Source organism: Colletotrichum spaethianum (genome assembly GCF_022836535.1).
Source record: "Colletotrichum spaethianum MAFF 239500 DNA, contig18, whole genome shotgun sequence".
Taxonomy (NCBI): Eukaryota; Fungi; Ascomycota; class Sordariomycetes; order Glomerellales; family Glomerellaceae; genus Colletotrichum; species Colletotrichum spaethianum.
In genome coordinates this window covers 581,078-594,854 of record NW_026054788.1, presented here as the reverse complement: position 1 = coordinate 594,854, position 13,777 = coordinate 581,078, and the positions used below count along the sequence as shown (strand labels likewise).

The following is a 13,777-nucleotide window of genomic DNA, read 5'->3' as shown; positions in this document are numbered from 1 at the left end:
GAGAAAAAACAAGCCCTGTGTGACGCACCACCATGGGCAGCCTTTTTTTTTTTTAATGCCGAAATACGTTTACAGCACTCTGCATTCAGCCACAGAGAAGCTCTTCATTCCAGGCACGCATCCGATAAGCGGTGCGGGGCCTAGGACGGCCCTACACTTTACCGTCTTGGAGTAGTCCCCGCACAGCCGGGGGGGGGGCGCAATGACTTTACTGATTGAGCGACAGGATGAGATGCAACTGGTTGACGCCGTCTAGTTGACTCATCCTCCTCACGAAGGCCCGGCGAACGCGGCCGTTTCCCGGACCGATCTGTTTATTTCAAGAGATGACTCCCGCCTCTTGGTCTCATTTTCCCCATTTCCTGTAACAAAACTTTTGTACCAGCCGATTTTCCTTTTCATCCACGATACGATACCCAATACCCCTTTTCACGTGCTTGACGATATACCTCGTTCGGCTTTTTGGCTTTTTTGTGTATTTCAATCGATAACATTCACACCGACACCGACACCTGCACCTACATACGAAACAAGCAAAAAACAACAACAACAGAAATGAAGCTCTATCCCTCCATCAGCCCCGACCTCGCAGACTGGGCCGCCCGCCAGCCCGTCTTCTTCACGGCCTCGGCGCCCACCCACCTCCCCCACATCAACGTCTCACCCAAGGGCCTCTCCGCCCACTTCGCCGTCCTCTCGCCCAACTTGGTCGCTTACATTGACCGGACCGGCTCCGGGTGCGAGACCATCGCCCACAGCTACGAGAATGGGCGCCTGACGCTCATGTTCATGTCCTTTGGCCCGTCGCCTCGCATCCTCCGCCTCTTCTGCAAGAGCCGGATCGTCGAGTGGGACCACCCGGACTTTGACTCGTGGATGAAGCGCATCGTCCCGCAAGGCGAGGCCGGCCGGGACTCGTACGACGGCACGAGAGCCGTCGTCGTAGGCGAGGTCTGGGAAGTGCAGACGAGCTGCGGGTTCGGCGTCCCGATGGTCCGCAAGGAGCTCTACGCACCACCAACGGCTGGAGACGACGACGCCGCCCCCGAGGACGGGGGACAAGACAACCGCAAGGACGAGCTCTCCGTCTTCGAGGAGCGTCCCACCCTCGACTTCTACTGGAAGAAGCGCGTCGACAACAACACGGTCAACAAGTACCAGGCCGAGACCAACCGGACCTCCATCGACGGCCTCCCCGGGCTCCGGGCCGCGCGGCGGGACGCCGGCGAGACCCTCTGGGTGACGGACGCCAAGGCCAGGCTCGCCCGCGCGGTGCGGGAGACGGACGGTGTCCTCTTGGGTGTGTTGTTCACGGTTTTTGTGTACTACGCTGCGATCTGGGGGACCGCATGGTGGGCGCGCGCGACTCCGTCCAGGAGCCTGATCTGGCCCAATTGAACATTTGTTACTTGTGTATGGATTACATGTAAACCGGGAAGCGGTTGGAGGAGGAAGCGTTGTGCTTGTGTTCCTCCTCGAAAAAAAAGTTAGAGATTGTTTTTTTGTAGCCTGTGCCTCCTCTCCCCCCTCCTTTTTTTGGGGGGGGGGGGCGTCTGTTTGAAAACGCAAGTTGGATAACTGGGCATTTCTTTGTAAAGCTGGCAGAGCGAGCGGCGGATGCTGTTATAGACGGCATCCTCCGGCACCAACCACAATCTTAAAGTTTTTGACGAACGCTCCTTAGTCTTCTACCTTGTGTCCCCTTGGTGATATCTTTTTTGAATCTCCGCGAGAACCGATGACTCGCCACTAGTACAGTTCTGGTCGCCCTCCCATGTTCGTCCTTCTACGAATAATCCGCCTCCAGCAATTCCCCGGACTGCCCCAGCTGACGCACCGCCGCCGCTGCAAGACACCACATGGCATGCTGCTGGTCTCCGCGCTGCGTCGTTTTCGACATAATTATGTACGGGGGTGGGTGGGCTGCAGTCAGCGAACCGGGGCCGCGTCGGGTCGTGAGAGTCTCTCCCCCCCTCCCTACCATCGCTTTCTCGTGGCGGGCCTCCGTTGGGTCGTCTTGGGCAGAGACGCAGGTACACAAAGTATGCAGGGCGTTGGAGGCCCTCAACAACAACAACAACAACAACCCCCCCTGCTCGCTGCTCATGCAAGGCGCGTCGCGGGAGGAAACTTGCGCACGTGGGAACCCATGCTACGGGTTGCTGTCGATTATGCGAGCGGGGGAAAAAGAAAAATTCTCTCTTATGCTCGTCAGCCCGTACCTGCAGTTGAGGCGGCCGGCTCGCTGCGCGCATCTTTGTTGCCGCTGTTGCTGCCCGACGCATTCGCCGCGGCCTTACCGCCCCCGCGGCCGCGTCTGGTTCGCTTGTGGTGCTCCGGCTTCTCGGACGGCGTCGCATTGTTGGCCGACGCGGACGCCGAAGGCGCCGCAGGGTTGGGGCTCGCCGCGCCGGCATTGGCGTTGGCGTTGGCGCTGCTGGGCTCCGACTTGGCGTTCGAAGTGGGCGCGGCTGGCTTCTTCTCCTTGCGCTCGAGGACCTGGACGGTGCCCTGGGCGACCTGCACAGGGCTCGCGGCGACTGCCCTGGTGAGGCCGTCGTGGTCGGAGAAGTCGACGTACGCGAAGCCCTTGCGCTTGTCGATCTCGACGAACGTGACAGTGCCAAAGACCTCCATGGCCTGCTTCAGGAGCGCCTCGGTGACGCCCTGTGAGGGGTTTGCGTGCTTGACGAAACCGCGGGTTGCGCCGGGGGTGACGGCCGTGGTGCTCTTCTTGGAGTTGCCGCCCTTGCCCGAGGACTTGGGGCCCGTCGGGGGGTTGGGTTTCGCGTTCGTCGCTGGTGCAGCTGACTGCTGTGCCGAGCTCGATGCCTCCTTGTCGGCCTTGGTTCCCTTCTCCTTGTTCTTCTCCTCGTCCTTCTTCTTGAGTAACACGACCGGAGCCTTGGCAGGCGCCGGTGTAGTAGTGGAGCTTGCCTCAGTCGACTTGCCCTTGGAATCGCTGGCACCCACATTTTTGCCGCCACCCCCTCTGCGAGAACGACCTGACTTGGGCGCGGTGGGCGTTGTGCTCCGCTCCGATATCTGAGAAGTGGCCGAAGATGACTGAGCTGGTGCGGCGACGGGTGCTGGACTAGGTGCCGCGGGTTCGGCCGCGGGTTGCGCTGCTTCCTTCGTCGTTGCCTTTGCTTCCGCCTCGGCCTTTGCAGCGTCGAGCCGTGCCCTCCTATGCGCACTTCCAGGACTGATGCCAAGGTCTCTCTGCAGAATGCGTGCGGCGGCCGCGATGCCAGCTCGCCGGCTCTTGGGTGCATCCTGAGAGGTCGAAGAGGCCTGAGTGATCTGGCCGGCCACTGTTTCGGCGGCCTTGGCAGCTTCGGCGGTGGCCTTCTTGGTGAGAATCTTGACCGTCTCCTTAGGTTTGTCGGCCGACTTCTCCCCCTTGGCGTCCTTCTTGCCTTTCTTTGAATCATCCGCGTTTGATGCCGAGGCCTTGCCCTTGGTGTTCGACTCCTGCCGAGCCTGCTTAGCGCTCTTAGCGGCGGCAGCCTCCTTTTGCTTGTTCGCCTTCTTCTCCTTGATGAACTCAATCAAGGGTGTCGTCGTGACCTTGGCTTCGGGCTTCGACTCCTCCGCATCCTTATTCTCGCTGTTCTCGTTCTCCTTATCCATCTCCGGATTTGTCAAGGACTGGAGGAAGGCCATGAAGTCGGGGTCCTGGTCAATCGTTCCCTGTCTAGGGTCGGTGCGCTTCTTACCGCTCGGGACTTTGTTGTAAATCGCAAACTCGAGTACCGGAGGGCCGACCAGAGACGCACTGTTGGACGTCATCTTGGCGTCTTCCCAAGACTTGGCTTGAATCAAGGTTGACAGAGTATTGAGGCTCTCGCGCTTCAGGACGTGAAGATAGACTCTCCCTGGTCTTGAAGGCTTCGCAGGACTATTTGCACCAAGAGTTAATGGGTAATCCTTCAAGCCGTAGGAGCAAGCACGTACTCCTGTGAGATCTTTCCCTGCGCGAAGTTGTGCCAACTGACGAGCCCGTTCCCGGCCTTCCACTCATCGCCAAGGTTATTCCACAGCTCTTGTTCCGTCATGCCGGGCGGCAGTCTTCGGATAATCACTTTGTCGCCTTCGATGGGAGTTCGGCTCTTGTTGGACTTTGGCGCATCAGCAGCGGGCTGCTGGCCAGAGGCCGGGATGACTCCATTTGTCTTACGGGATGCGCCCTGGGCGCCGGACGCCGCCATCGCAGCACAAAAGCTCGTGTGGTGGAGGGAACAAGGCTGCACAAGGTGTTTGTCGCTCGACGCTGGGAGGGATGCGCTACTTTGTCTGGTTATTGTTTGCTGTCGCGAGGCCTGGGAGCAAGTAATGTGCAAAACATTGAATGTCTGTCTGAGGAAAATTGACCAGATGGAGTTTGCTGCGGTCGGAATGACAGGGTCGTGCCAGTGGTCTTGGTAGAGATGTTCAGACTGATGTGATGGCAAGGTAGCGACGCGGGGCTTTGGGTTCACATCCACACTGGATCGGAAAGAATGGCGCACAGGGAGCAACAGTCTTTTAGTGGATCTTATCTGATAATAAAGGACTAGCCTCTTTTGGATAGCTTCCCTTGGCTTGGGGTTTGTTCTTCCACCCAGACAGCAGCCTGGAAAAACCTCGGAAAATCACAACTTCTCACATCAGCAGCCTCGGTTAAATAATAGTCCGAAACTGTAATTTACCCGAGGTTCACCCAGCATCAGAAGATCAAGATGGATGAGGAAGTCGAGTCCTCCGAGGACAAAGACAACGTCCCTATCGACGCCTACCCGGAAACATTTCCGGAATTCAACCAGGCGAAAATACCTTCAGCAGCTGCCAAAGAAGAAGGAAGCCCGAAGTCCCGGCTCGCGACGAAGTCAGGTTACCAAATCCCCAGTGAGGAGGAAATCCAGGCGGCGATACGACGCGCCAACCAATACCAGAATAACCCCGTGACAAACGGCCCTCGTCGCAGACCCGGAGCAGGAGGCGGACGACACAGGAGCGCGGAAGTATCTTTTCAACTCCCACCTGCACATCACAACCACCTTCAAGCGCAAAGCTCGACGTGTGCCGCGACCGCGCCGACTACTCCCTCTCTCACTGTCACGTCGAGTCCCAGTCCTAGCCGACGTCAAGGCATCTCAGTTCCAGGCAAATCGGGTTACATCCCCACTCTTCCCCCGTTGAGCACTGAACGCCCCCGCGCTCCTAACCTCAGCCGACCCCGACCCATCGTCGTTGGAGGCTACGATAATCCTCTTGACGAGCATCGCCAGAGAGTTTTGCGACGTCAAGCCGCTGACAAATTGACTCTCGAAGGTTTCCTGGAGGAATCTCGTCGTCGAGTCGTTCCGCAGCGCCCAAGCCCCCGGCCGCTGCCCGAGCCCCCCACTGGTAGCAGCACCCGCACAGCTGTCGCACCCGACCGTGCTTTTCAAGCCCCTCCCCCCGCCCAGGACACTACTCCACCGCACCCTTCGCCCTTACAATCGAACCCGGTCGCCTTCAACCAGCAGGAGCCCTTCCCAGCGGTCTCAAGTCGCCGTTCCCGGTCCGCATCGCTGACAAGTTCCTCCAACCCCCCTCCGTTCGTCTTTCCGGGTTCGATTGGCAATCGACCACTCCCCGAACCCATCAAAGAGGAGCCATCAACCGAGGAGGAAGAGCTCTACTACGCTGAGGAACCCGAGGTTCGCAGCGCACAAATCGCCCACATTGTTCGACCATCCGACGACCCCGCCAACGACTCATTCGACGTTTCTCTCCGTGGTGGAAGCTTGGACTACGAGGATTTTGCCGACGAGTTCGACGAATTTGATCCAGCCTACTACGAGTCCGACGATCTCGAGTACGATTTGGCCCAGCCGACCAACGAGTTCAATCCAAACGTTTCCAAAGAGTTCGATCCCTACGAAGTTGAGGCAAATTCCCAAGTTCGTACCCAAGTCATCAACAAAATGGCGAGCCACATCCCCGACCCGGCCCTGCCAACCTCTCGCCGAACGCAGGTTTGGATGAGTGGCTGGAGGAAGCCAAGCAGTGCCACTACTTGCCCGAGCGCGCTATGAAAGAGCTCTGTGAGCTTGTAAAGGAGGTGCTCATGGAGGGTAAGGCGCGCAGTCTTCGTGCTTGGCTTCACATGTACTGACTTGGGAACTTTAGAATCTAACATCCAGCCGGTGTGCACTCCGGTTACAATCTGCGGCGACATCCACGGCCAGTTCTACGATCTCCTCGAGCTGTTCCGCGTCGCGGGTGGAATGCCCGGCGAAACCAGAGTGGAGGCACCTAAGACTGCCACTACCGTCATCAGCCCTGAAGATATCGAGCCTCCTACCGAGATCACGAACCCCAAGCTCAGGAAGAAGGTCAAGAACTCTGGCAGCCCCCCCGCTGATGAGGATGATGACGACGACGCTGCGGCCGCTGATACCAGCGCGACCTCCCGAGCTGATTCTGCCGTCGAGGTTTCCGCCACCTCCCAATCTGCCGAGACCCGCTTCGTTTTCTTGGGTGATTTCGTCGACCGCGGCTACTTCAGTCTCGAGACGTTCACTCTTCTCATGTGCTTGAAGGCCAAGTAAGTCTGGGTGAAGCAAGTTGCATTCGTGTACTAAACCCTTCCCAGGTACCCTGACAGAATCGTTCTCGTCCGCGGTAACCACGAGTCTCGTCAAATCACCCAAGTCTATGGATTCTATGAGGAGTGCCAGCAGAAGTACGGAAATGCCTCCGTCTGGAAGGCCTGCTGCCACGTTTTTGACTTCCTGGTTCTCGCCGCCATCGTCGACGGCGAGCTTCTCTGCGTTCACGGCGGCTTGAGCCCCGAGATTCGTACCATTGACCAGATCCGTGTCGTTGCCCGTGCCCAAGAGATTCCCCACGAGGGTGCTTTCTGCGATCTTGTCTGGTCGGACCCAGAAGACGTTGAGACGTGGGCTATCAGCCCTCGTGGCGCCGGTTGGCTCTTTGGCGACAAGGTTGCAACCGAATTCAATCATGTCAACGGCCTCAAGTTGATTGCCAGAGCTCATCAGCTTGTCAACGAGGGCTACAAGGTACGTGCTAGAGTTCAACGAATTGTGTTTTATGCCGTTGCTAACCTTGGTCCAGTACCACTTCCCTCAAAACTCGGTCGTCACCGTTTGGTCTGCTCCCAACTACTGCTACCGCTGCGGCAACGTCGCATCTATCATGACTGTCGACAAGGACATGAACCCCAAGTTCAGCATCTTCTCCGCTGTCCCTGATGACCAGCGCCATGTTCCCGCCAACCGCCGCGGACCTGGTGACTACTTCCTTTGAAGAATCCTTTTATACTATTCCGAATTCTGGAGACGTACACCAATTTGCAGCGGCAATGCTGAGGGCCCTGGGAACTCACGTTCAGATGCTCACTGTCATGCCCGATGCCATACGCGTTTCCACCGACCGCCAACATTAGGCGGCAAGGCTTTGAAAAGACGACAAGCCTTTTATTTGTCTGAGTACACAGGACCATTATGATAACTACGGATCCTGAAGAGGAGCAAGACAACATGCTGTGAAGCTCAGCACGACACATGATGACGAGAGATGGTTCACTTTTTTCGCTGCAGACCGAAAACCCTTCTATGAACGGTCTGCAGTCACGCAGCACAGCTGGAGTTGGACTTGACATGGGTCCACGATAGAGCTCAATTACAGTCGTATCGTGATTTCTGGGCATGAGCACTGAGGACTCCATGCACTGCCGCTTACCTCTGGCTCGCTTGGGTCCAGATAAGATGGAGTTACTCGCTCGTCTGCTCGGAACGACCACGAAGGATTTCGAGACACATGCCTCGACCCTGGCTCGCTCTCGTTGAGAGGGGGGGAAGAAGAAGGGCGGGCTGGGTGGCTCTAAGACGTATATGACGATTTCATGCATGGAATAGAGGGCGGCAAAGACCTCCTTGTAGAATTAGGCTACTTTAGAGTGGTTAAATACCCATACATGCTGACATATAAGTCCGGTTCATGGATGATCACTAGTGAATGCCAGAATTCGTGTCCAAACAAGGCATACCATCGTCACGATACAAGAGCAAAGAAACACCCCAAAACAGGCCAACATTTTGCAACACCCGCCACACCGCATCACCACCACCCCACACCAGACGCCATACGATACTACCTCTCGGGATTCCAGTCAAACTCCTCAAGCACGTTTGATCTCCCACTTCAGATCCTTGATGCTCACCTCCTCTCCGGCCTTCTCATCGTAGTCATACCATTCTCCATCCGTAAGGTCGATAGCAGAGAACTTGCTGCCCGAATCGACGCCCTCGGCGAGCCATTCTCCTTCAGGGATGAACTCGGTGAACTCGAGACCTCGACAGTCGAACTCGAGAAGCTTCTGCTGCTTCGCAGGCTCGCCCTGCGTATAGGAGGCAGGCGCAGCCTTGATGGAGGCCGAAGACTCGCGCTTGCAGTTCTTGCACTTCCAGACGAAGTTGGCCTCGCCTCTGCTACCACTCATCTCGTTATTGTCCTTTGCGTTGCGCGTCAATAACTGTTCAGGGTCATAAGAGCACAATTTACTTACGAAACGGCTGACGCCAACAGGCTTGTCGTGAACTTCACGGCATGAGGTGCACTGGACCTTAAAAGTGTACCAGAAGGGGTTGCCTTCGCTGTCATCAGGGCGGAGGTTCGTGACCCTTGGGTTTGAAGATGAGTTAGTTATGATTGAAGATCTGGAATCGATAGGACTTACCCGTTGAGCTCGGCTGTTAGTGCGAGGGCAAACATTTCGACGGTTCTTGCTTGTAAATTTCTAGTTTATTATGGGCGGATAGATATTCAAGTCGTTTGAAGCTGTAGTGTCTTTCAAAGCTCACATCAAAGTAATGGTGGGGGTATGGAGGGGCAGTTGCGTCACTTCCGTAAGTGGGTATATCTTTTTGTCGAATATTCCGTTCTGGGCACAACCTCGCTCAATTGCATTTCAATAATTTCGCTCACCCCTGTACTTGGAGCCCGGCAACTCGGTCTAGCACATCGCTCATTCAATCAGACCATAATTTCCAGGCGACGAAACTTCGACACCTCGACGACATCAATCCCGCCCAGCCCACCAATTCGACTCATCGGGGCTGCCAACGCAGCCGGAATGCCGTCGAAATGCAGGCACTTTGGTCCAGAGCGGGCCAGGCGCACCATTGCGGCTGCAAAGCCTGTTTCAATGCTGCCGGAGGCATGATGCGACAGTCGGCGACGCGAGCGACACGGCGGAAGCCGACCTTTAGCGAGATGTTCACGGCATGCTACACATCCATTATGGGAACAGCGGCCGTGCTGGATGCGAAGAGAAAAGACGAACGACGGAAGGACCTGGACCGGCAACTCGAGGAGGCCAAGGCAGAATTCGCAAAGATCATGGAAAACGCACCGGCCGACACCCGCGAGTCGGCACCAGCTGGAAGCATTGCCAACCGATACAAGGGCGCATTGAGGGATCACAAGAAGCAGCAAAGCGAGATCTCCGAATTCTTCGATTCCCTCGGCCGTACACAATCGTGGTCCAAGGCCCCATCAAGGTCTCCTGAGTTGGAAACGATATGGACGGAGTATGGACTCGAGCCAACAAGGAAATCGATGAGGGCGCTTCTGAGTACCGACTATGCTTTACTGGATCATTTACTTGCCGAGGATGAGGCCATGCCGAAGCTTCAGCACCGAGCTCCGAAAACGTTGAGGCAAATGAAGGCAGCGGAGAATAACGTGCAGCAATTGGTTTCCAGCTTGCTGCTCGGGAAGGCAGTTATCGGAAGTGGTGACACGAAGAAGGTTAGGAGAGAGCTCGAAAAGGCAAAGAATGGTGACTTCGACACGCAAAACTTGCAGCAAGAGCTCGTCGAGCTGAGGCAGAGTAACTACCCTCACTACGAGCGGGAAGTGGACTCTGGGGCTCTCAGGAAGTGTAGCACGGACTTGAACAAGTCACTGAGGAGCATCTTTGAAGTGGCACAGCCTTCAAATCTCCGGGCAACAATTATGAAGGTGTGCCATAACCTTCTCGTCTCGTCGCAACCTCCTACTATTCACACATACAACACTTTGATCAAAGGGTTCGACGCGGCCGGACTTCATCCCTTGGCATCTGACGTTGTCAAGTCTTTATTCCAATCCAAGCTTGAGCCAACGCAAGGGACAATTGTTTGTCTCTTGAATCACTTCAAAGAGACAAACGACAGCGGTAACTTCAACAATGTCATCGAGCGCATGACTGGCAAAGACTGCCGGGGTATCAAGATTCGAAGAAAGTTGATTGACGAAGTGCTCGAAGATCCCCAGCTCCAGAGATGGGCACTACTGAAAGATGTCGTTGTCACCAAAAAATACGTCATCGAGAGGGCTTGGTTCGATACTCAGGTTTTCGCTGCCATCATTGAAGGCATGTTGAGCTTCCGCTACCTGAGGAATGCTGTGGCTACGGTGGCATTTGGCCTCAAACTTGGATTCACGTTTAGTCTACGGACGATGTCACAACTCCTCGACCACTGCGTTCGCGCGCTGGACCCCAAGGCTGCATTGGGCATCTTGGGAGCGTTGGCCAGCAAGCCCAAGCTAGTCAAGGCAGTCTTCTGGCGAGAATGCGATCAGGCGTATCTTGCGCAACGCATTCAGAACCTGTTGGATATTTGTGGCATCAAAGGATCATCGCCGGCTACTGTGGTTCCGTTCCTCCAAGATGTTCCTTCATCGAGTATGCCATCCGGAAAACAAAGACGAGGCATGGATATTGCCCGTATAGTCAGACTGGTTGAGCAGTCAAGGATCAAATTGGAGCATTTTGAGACGAAACTATGCACCATACGAGGCTATTTGGTCGAACCCAGGCCAGGCCCCGAAGCATGGGGGACATCTATTGCGCATACACGACATCGGAAACGTATGCCCAAGACCAAGAATGAGACGGCGGCCGATGCTGGCGACAGCAACGAAGCTAAGGAACCAGAGGCAAGTGAAGGGGTGCAAACAATGGTCCTGAGAGCGGTCAGTCCCAGCAAGCCGAATCCCTTGCACACTGGGGGCAATGCCGACTCCTGGGCTCGCCTCGAGGTGGCGAGAAGGATTTCGACTCACAGAGCTGTAGACGTAGCGGCGAGTGCGATTTTCTGAGCGGTGGGGAATTGTATGTATGTAGTATACCATCTGCGAGGTTGTGAATGGGGGCATGTTATTTACATATGCTCCATTGACGACCCTAAACCAAGGCAAACGAAGCCGGCCGTCAAGAGGCTTGTATTTTAGACTATAGAACACGAGTTATGTATGAAGCGCCTCGAGACATCATCAATATCGACGTTTCATAGAGTAGCACCATCCTATCGATATTCGACCCCACTTCAGACGGTTATTCCACAACCCTTCGCCTTCATACTGGCTCTCACCTGTCCCTTTGGCTAACGCACCCACCGCACCCACCGTTCCTTGGGTATTGGCACAGTCTGCCCTTCAATCTCTAAATGCCCATCTTAACTAGTCTATTCATCGCTGGTCTTTTCTTTTCATAACCTCTGCGTCTACCGAAGGGAAGAAGATAAGGTAGTCGGTGACGGGTGGACCTATTCCTTTCTCGTTGATGCATCACAAGCCACTCCGCAAGCCACCTCACGTGGGGCACACGGTGCATCTCGAAACTTTCTCTTTTAGTGAGGACTACCAACGTATCTTGGATCGCATGTTCCACGTCCCTCTGCAAACCCGTCAACACAACACCCATCTGCGCCCACCAATTATTGGATAGCCGCAGGCAAATTGATCATGGTTTCACAGCCTCCTGACAGTCTGCCACCCCGCCAGTGTGCCGTCTGCCATAAACGCACCAAGCTCTCCCGCTGTGCGGGCTGCCAGGTCGTATACTATTGTGGCCGCGACCACCAAATCGCGGACCGCAAAGCGCACAAAAACGACTGCAACCAGACCAAGGAGTATTACAAGAGGTATCTCCAGGAAGAGAGCGCCCTCCGCAACGCCAATGAGTCTGAACGGGGCTGGACCTGGGACATGGCGGTCGGGCAGTTCTGGAGCCTCAAGGACACGCGGGACTACATGCGGGCACGCTTCGGTTATATCGGGACGCTCATGGCCATCGACACCATCGACGCCATCGAGATGTCATTGAATCACCAACTAGACATGCTGCGGCTGTGCCGCGGCGACAACATGAGCATCCGCAGCTACACGCCGCATTCGATGCTTCGTCTCGGCCGGGATCAGGAGGCGTATGACTTTGTGAAGTGGTGGGCCGCGACGGCTGAGAACAGCCACTACGACTGGGACGACATGGAGCTGCCGCACATGAACCTCAAGGGCGAGGACGTTTTTGAAGGGGTAGACAAGTTTGCGAAGCGCTTCGGCTCGCTCAGCCACAAGATGGCCGTGACGCTTCTGAAAGTGCGACTGTATCTCGACCTGTGCGATCTCCGCAACGTCGACCGCGCTTTCAAGGGGGTCCTCCCGCAGAACGTGACGGACAACATCAAGCGGCACGTCGTGCGGACCGACGTCGTCGGCGGGCGGCGGGACCTGATCGAGAACACGGAAGTCACGACGGGCCCGCTGGTGGAGGCGCTGAAGAAGCAAATCACGACAATGGTCAAGAACGTCAAGGAGACAAACGAGCACATGTGGCCGGGCATGTTCAACCCGCGGTTACTGCCGGACGAGCTGCCGGACGCATACACGATGGGGTCGCGCGAGGAGATGACGCTGACGTGGGCATACAGCCACCCGGCATGGACGGAGAACCCGGGGTCGCTGGCGGTGGTGAAGAGGGCCGGGGGAGCCTAGACCAGGCCGCGATCTGCAGGGTTGCATACACCGATGACAAGACTGGGTGCTGGTTGGATAGGGGGGAAGGAGGGAAAAAGGGAAAAAGGGGAGAACTGAGCAAAAGTGTGGGTGACGACCCTCGGATTTTGTGATTGGGGCGATTGTCTTGGCTCAAACGGGCGCGGCGCCAGCGCTGCTGTGCCTGGACTATTTGGGGGTTGCGGTGGATGCCAAGAAAGTGCGATCCAACCACTACAGTTGCAAGTTTTGTGGGAAAACTGCAAAAAGGCGAGGAAGAGGTTGCGGTCCCAAGCGTCCCGACCGCAGGGATTGGCTTTGTTGGGATAGTTGGATGTGATATCATTGCGTTTGTCAAGAGTCCTTGGAGGGGTGGGAAAAGGTGCATTGGGCGCGGGCCTGACTTGAGTTGACAGCTGAGGAAAAGCAAAATCCAATGAGCAAACCTAAACTGACACGGTTTGGACGGGCGCGTGTTGCGATTCGAACGGGGAGTTGGCATCAGTCTTTGGGTTTGCGTAGCAAGCGGGAGCTTAGGCGAGGAGCGGCCGGCTCCCGAAGCCTTGCAAAGAGGAGAAAAGTTGGCACGGAGGACGACCAGATGTCATGAGCCGCAAGTTGGAAGAAGAAATAATCCAGGAACTGCAGAGTCTAAATCGATGGGTGGCGGGGAGGGGCCCCGTTTGGCCACAACGCCATCAGTTGGCAAAGAGGTTGACTCTTGCTTCAGGCGAAAACTGGTTTCTCCTCCATGTGCTCTGGCAGGATGGCAAAGTTCGGCGTACCACACTACAGTACAATACATAGTCGTACCGTTGCCGTGGGTCGCAGTTGGACCCTGACATCGTCACTCGTGTTCCATCCATGTTTTCAAGGTCCACCGCGTCGACCAGCTATCCTTTCATCACCAGCGCCACTGGCAAGTCAGTTGGTCAGCAACAGGCAGGCGTAAGGGCATCCGTAG

The 13,777-nt window shown here is 56.0% G+C and overlaps 7 protein-coding genes across 7 annotated transcripts; 4 read left to right on the top strand and 3 right to left on the bottom strand.

The window, feature by feature from the left end:
- Positions 1–555: 555 nt before the first annotated feature.
- Positions 556–1,398, top strand: ColSpa_07281 (pyrimidine pathway regulatory protein 1; the record flags this gene model as incomplete). Its single annotated transcript, XM_049273493.1, has 1 exon — positions 556–1,398. One exon carries the CDS (start codon positions 556–558, stop codon positions 1,396–1,398), a length of 843 nt encoding a protein of 280 aa, XP_049129450.1.
- An 813-nt stretch (positions 1,399–2,211) lies between these two features.
- ColSpa_07280 (regulator of phospholipase D SRF1) lies at positions 2,212–3,792 on the bottom strand (the record flags this gene model as incomplete). The annotated part of the gene is made up of 1 exon (XM_049273492.1): positions 2,212–3,792. One exon carries the CDS (start codon positions 3,790–3,792, stop codon positions 2,212–2,214), a length of 1,581 nt encoding a protein of 526 aa, XP_049129449.1.
- A 140-nt stretch (positions 3,793–3,932) lies between these two features.
- ColSpa_07279 (uncharacterized protein) lies at positions 3,933–4,211 on the bottom strand (the record flags this gene model as incomplete). The annotated part of the gene is made up of 1 exon (XM_049273491.1): positions 3,933–4,211. One exon carries the CDS (start codon positions 4,209–4,211, stop codon positions 3,933–3,935), a length of 279 nt encoding a protein of 92 aa, XP_049129448.1.
- Positions 4,212–4,721: 510 nt separating this feature from the next.
- ColSpa_07278 (serine/threonine/tyrosine-interacting protein) lies at positions 4,722–7,299 on the top strand (the record flags this gene model as incomplete). Its single annotated transcript, XM_049273490.1, is given in 6 exon segments — positions 4,722–5,927; positions 5,960–6,101; positions 6,115–6,272; positions 6,462–6,574; positions 6,623–7,052; positions 7,108–7,299. 6 exon segments carry the CDS (start codon positions 4,722–4,724, stop codon positions 7,297–7,299), a joined length of 2,241 nt encoding a protein of 746 aa, XP_049129447.1.
- An 874-nt stretch (positions 7,300–8,173) lies between these two features.
- ColSpa_07277 (UPF0589 protein) lies at positions 8,174–8,766 on the bottom strand (the record flags this gene model as incomplete). The annotated part of the gene is made up of 3 exons (XM_049273489.1): positions 8,174–8,527; positions 8,561–8,675; positions 8,732–8,766. 3 exons carry the CDS (start codon positions 8,764–8,766, stop codon positions 8,174–8,176), a joined length of 504 nt encoding a protein of 167 aa, XP_049129446.1.
- Positions 8,767–9,138: 372 nt separating this feature from the next.
- Positions 9,139–11,139, top strand: ColSpa_07276 (uncharacterized protein; the record flags this gene model as incomplete). Its single annotated transcript, XM_049273488.1, has 1 exon — positions 9,139–11,139. The coding sequence occupies one exon, from the start codon at positions 9,139–9,141 to the stop codon at positions 11,137–11,139; it is 2,001 nt and encodes a 666-aa protein (XP_049129445.1).
- A 645-nt stretch (positions 11,140–11,784) lies between these two features.
- Positions 11,785–12,813, top strand: ColSpa_07275 (uncharacterized protein; the record flags this gene model as incomplete). The annotated part of the gene is made up of 1 exon (XM_049273487.1): positions 11,785–12,813. One exon carries the CDS (start codon positions 11,785–11,787, stop codon positions 12,811–12,813), a length of 1,029 nt encoding a protein of 342 aa, XP_049129444.1.
- Positions 12,814–13,777: the final 964 nt, after the last annotated feature.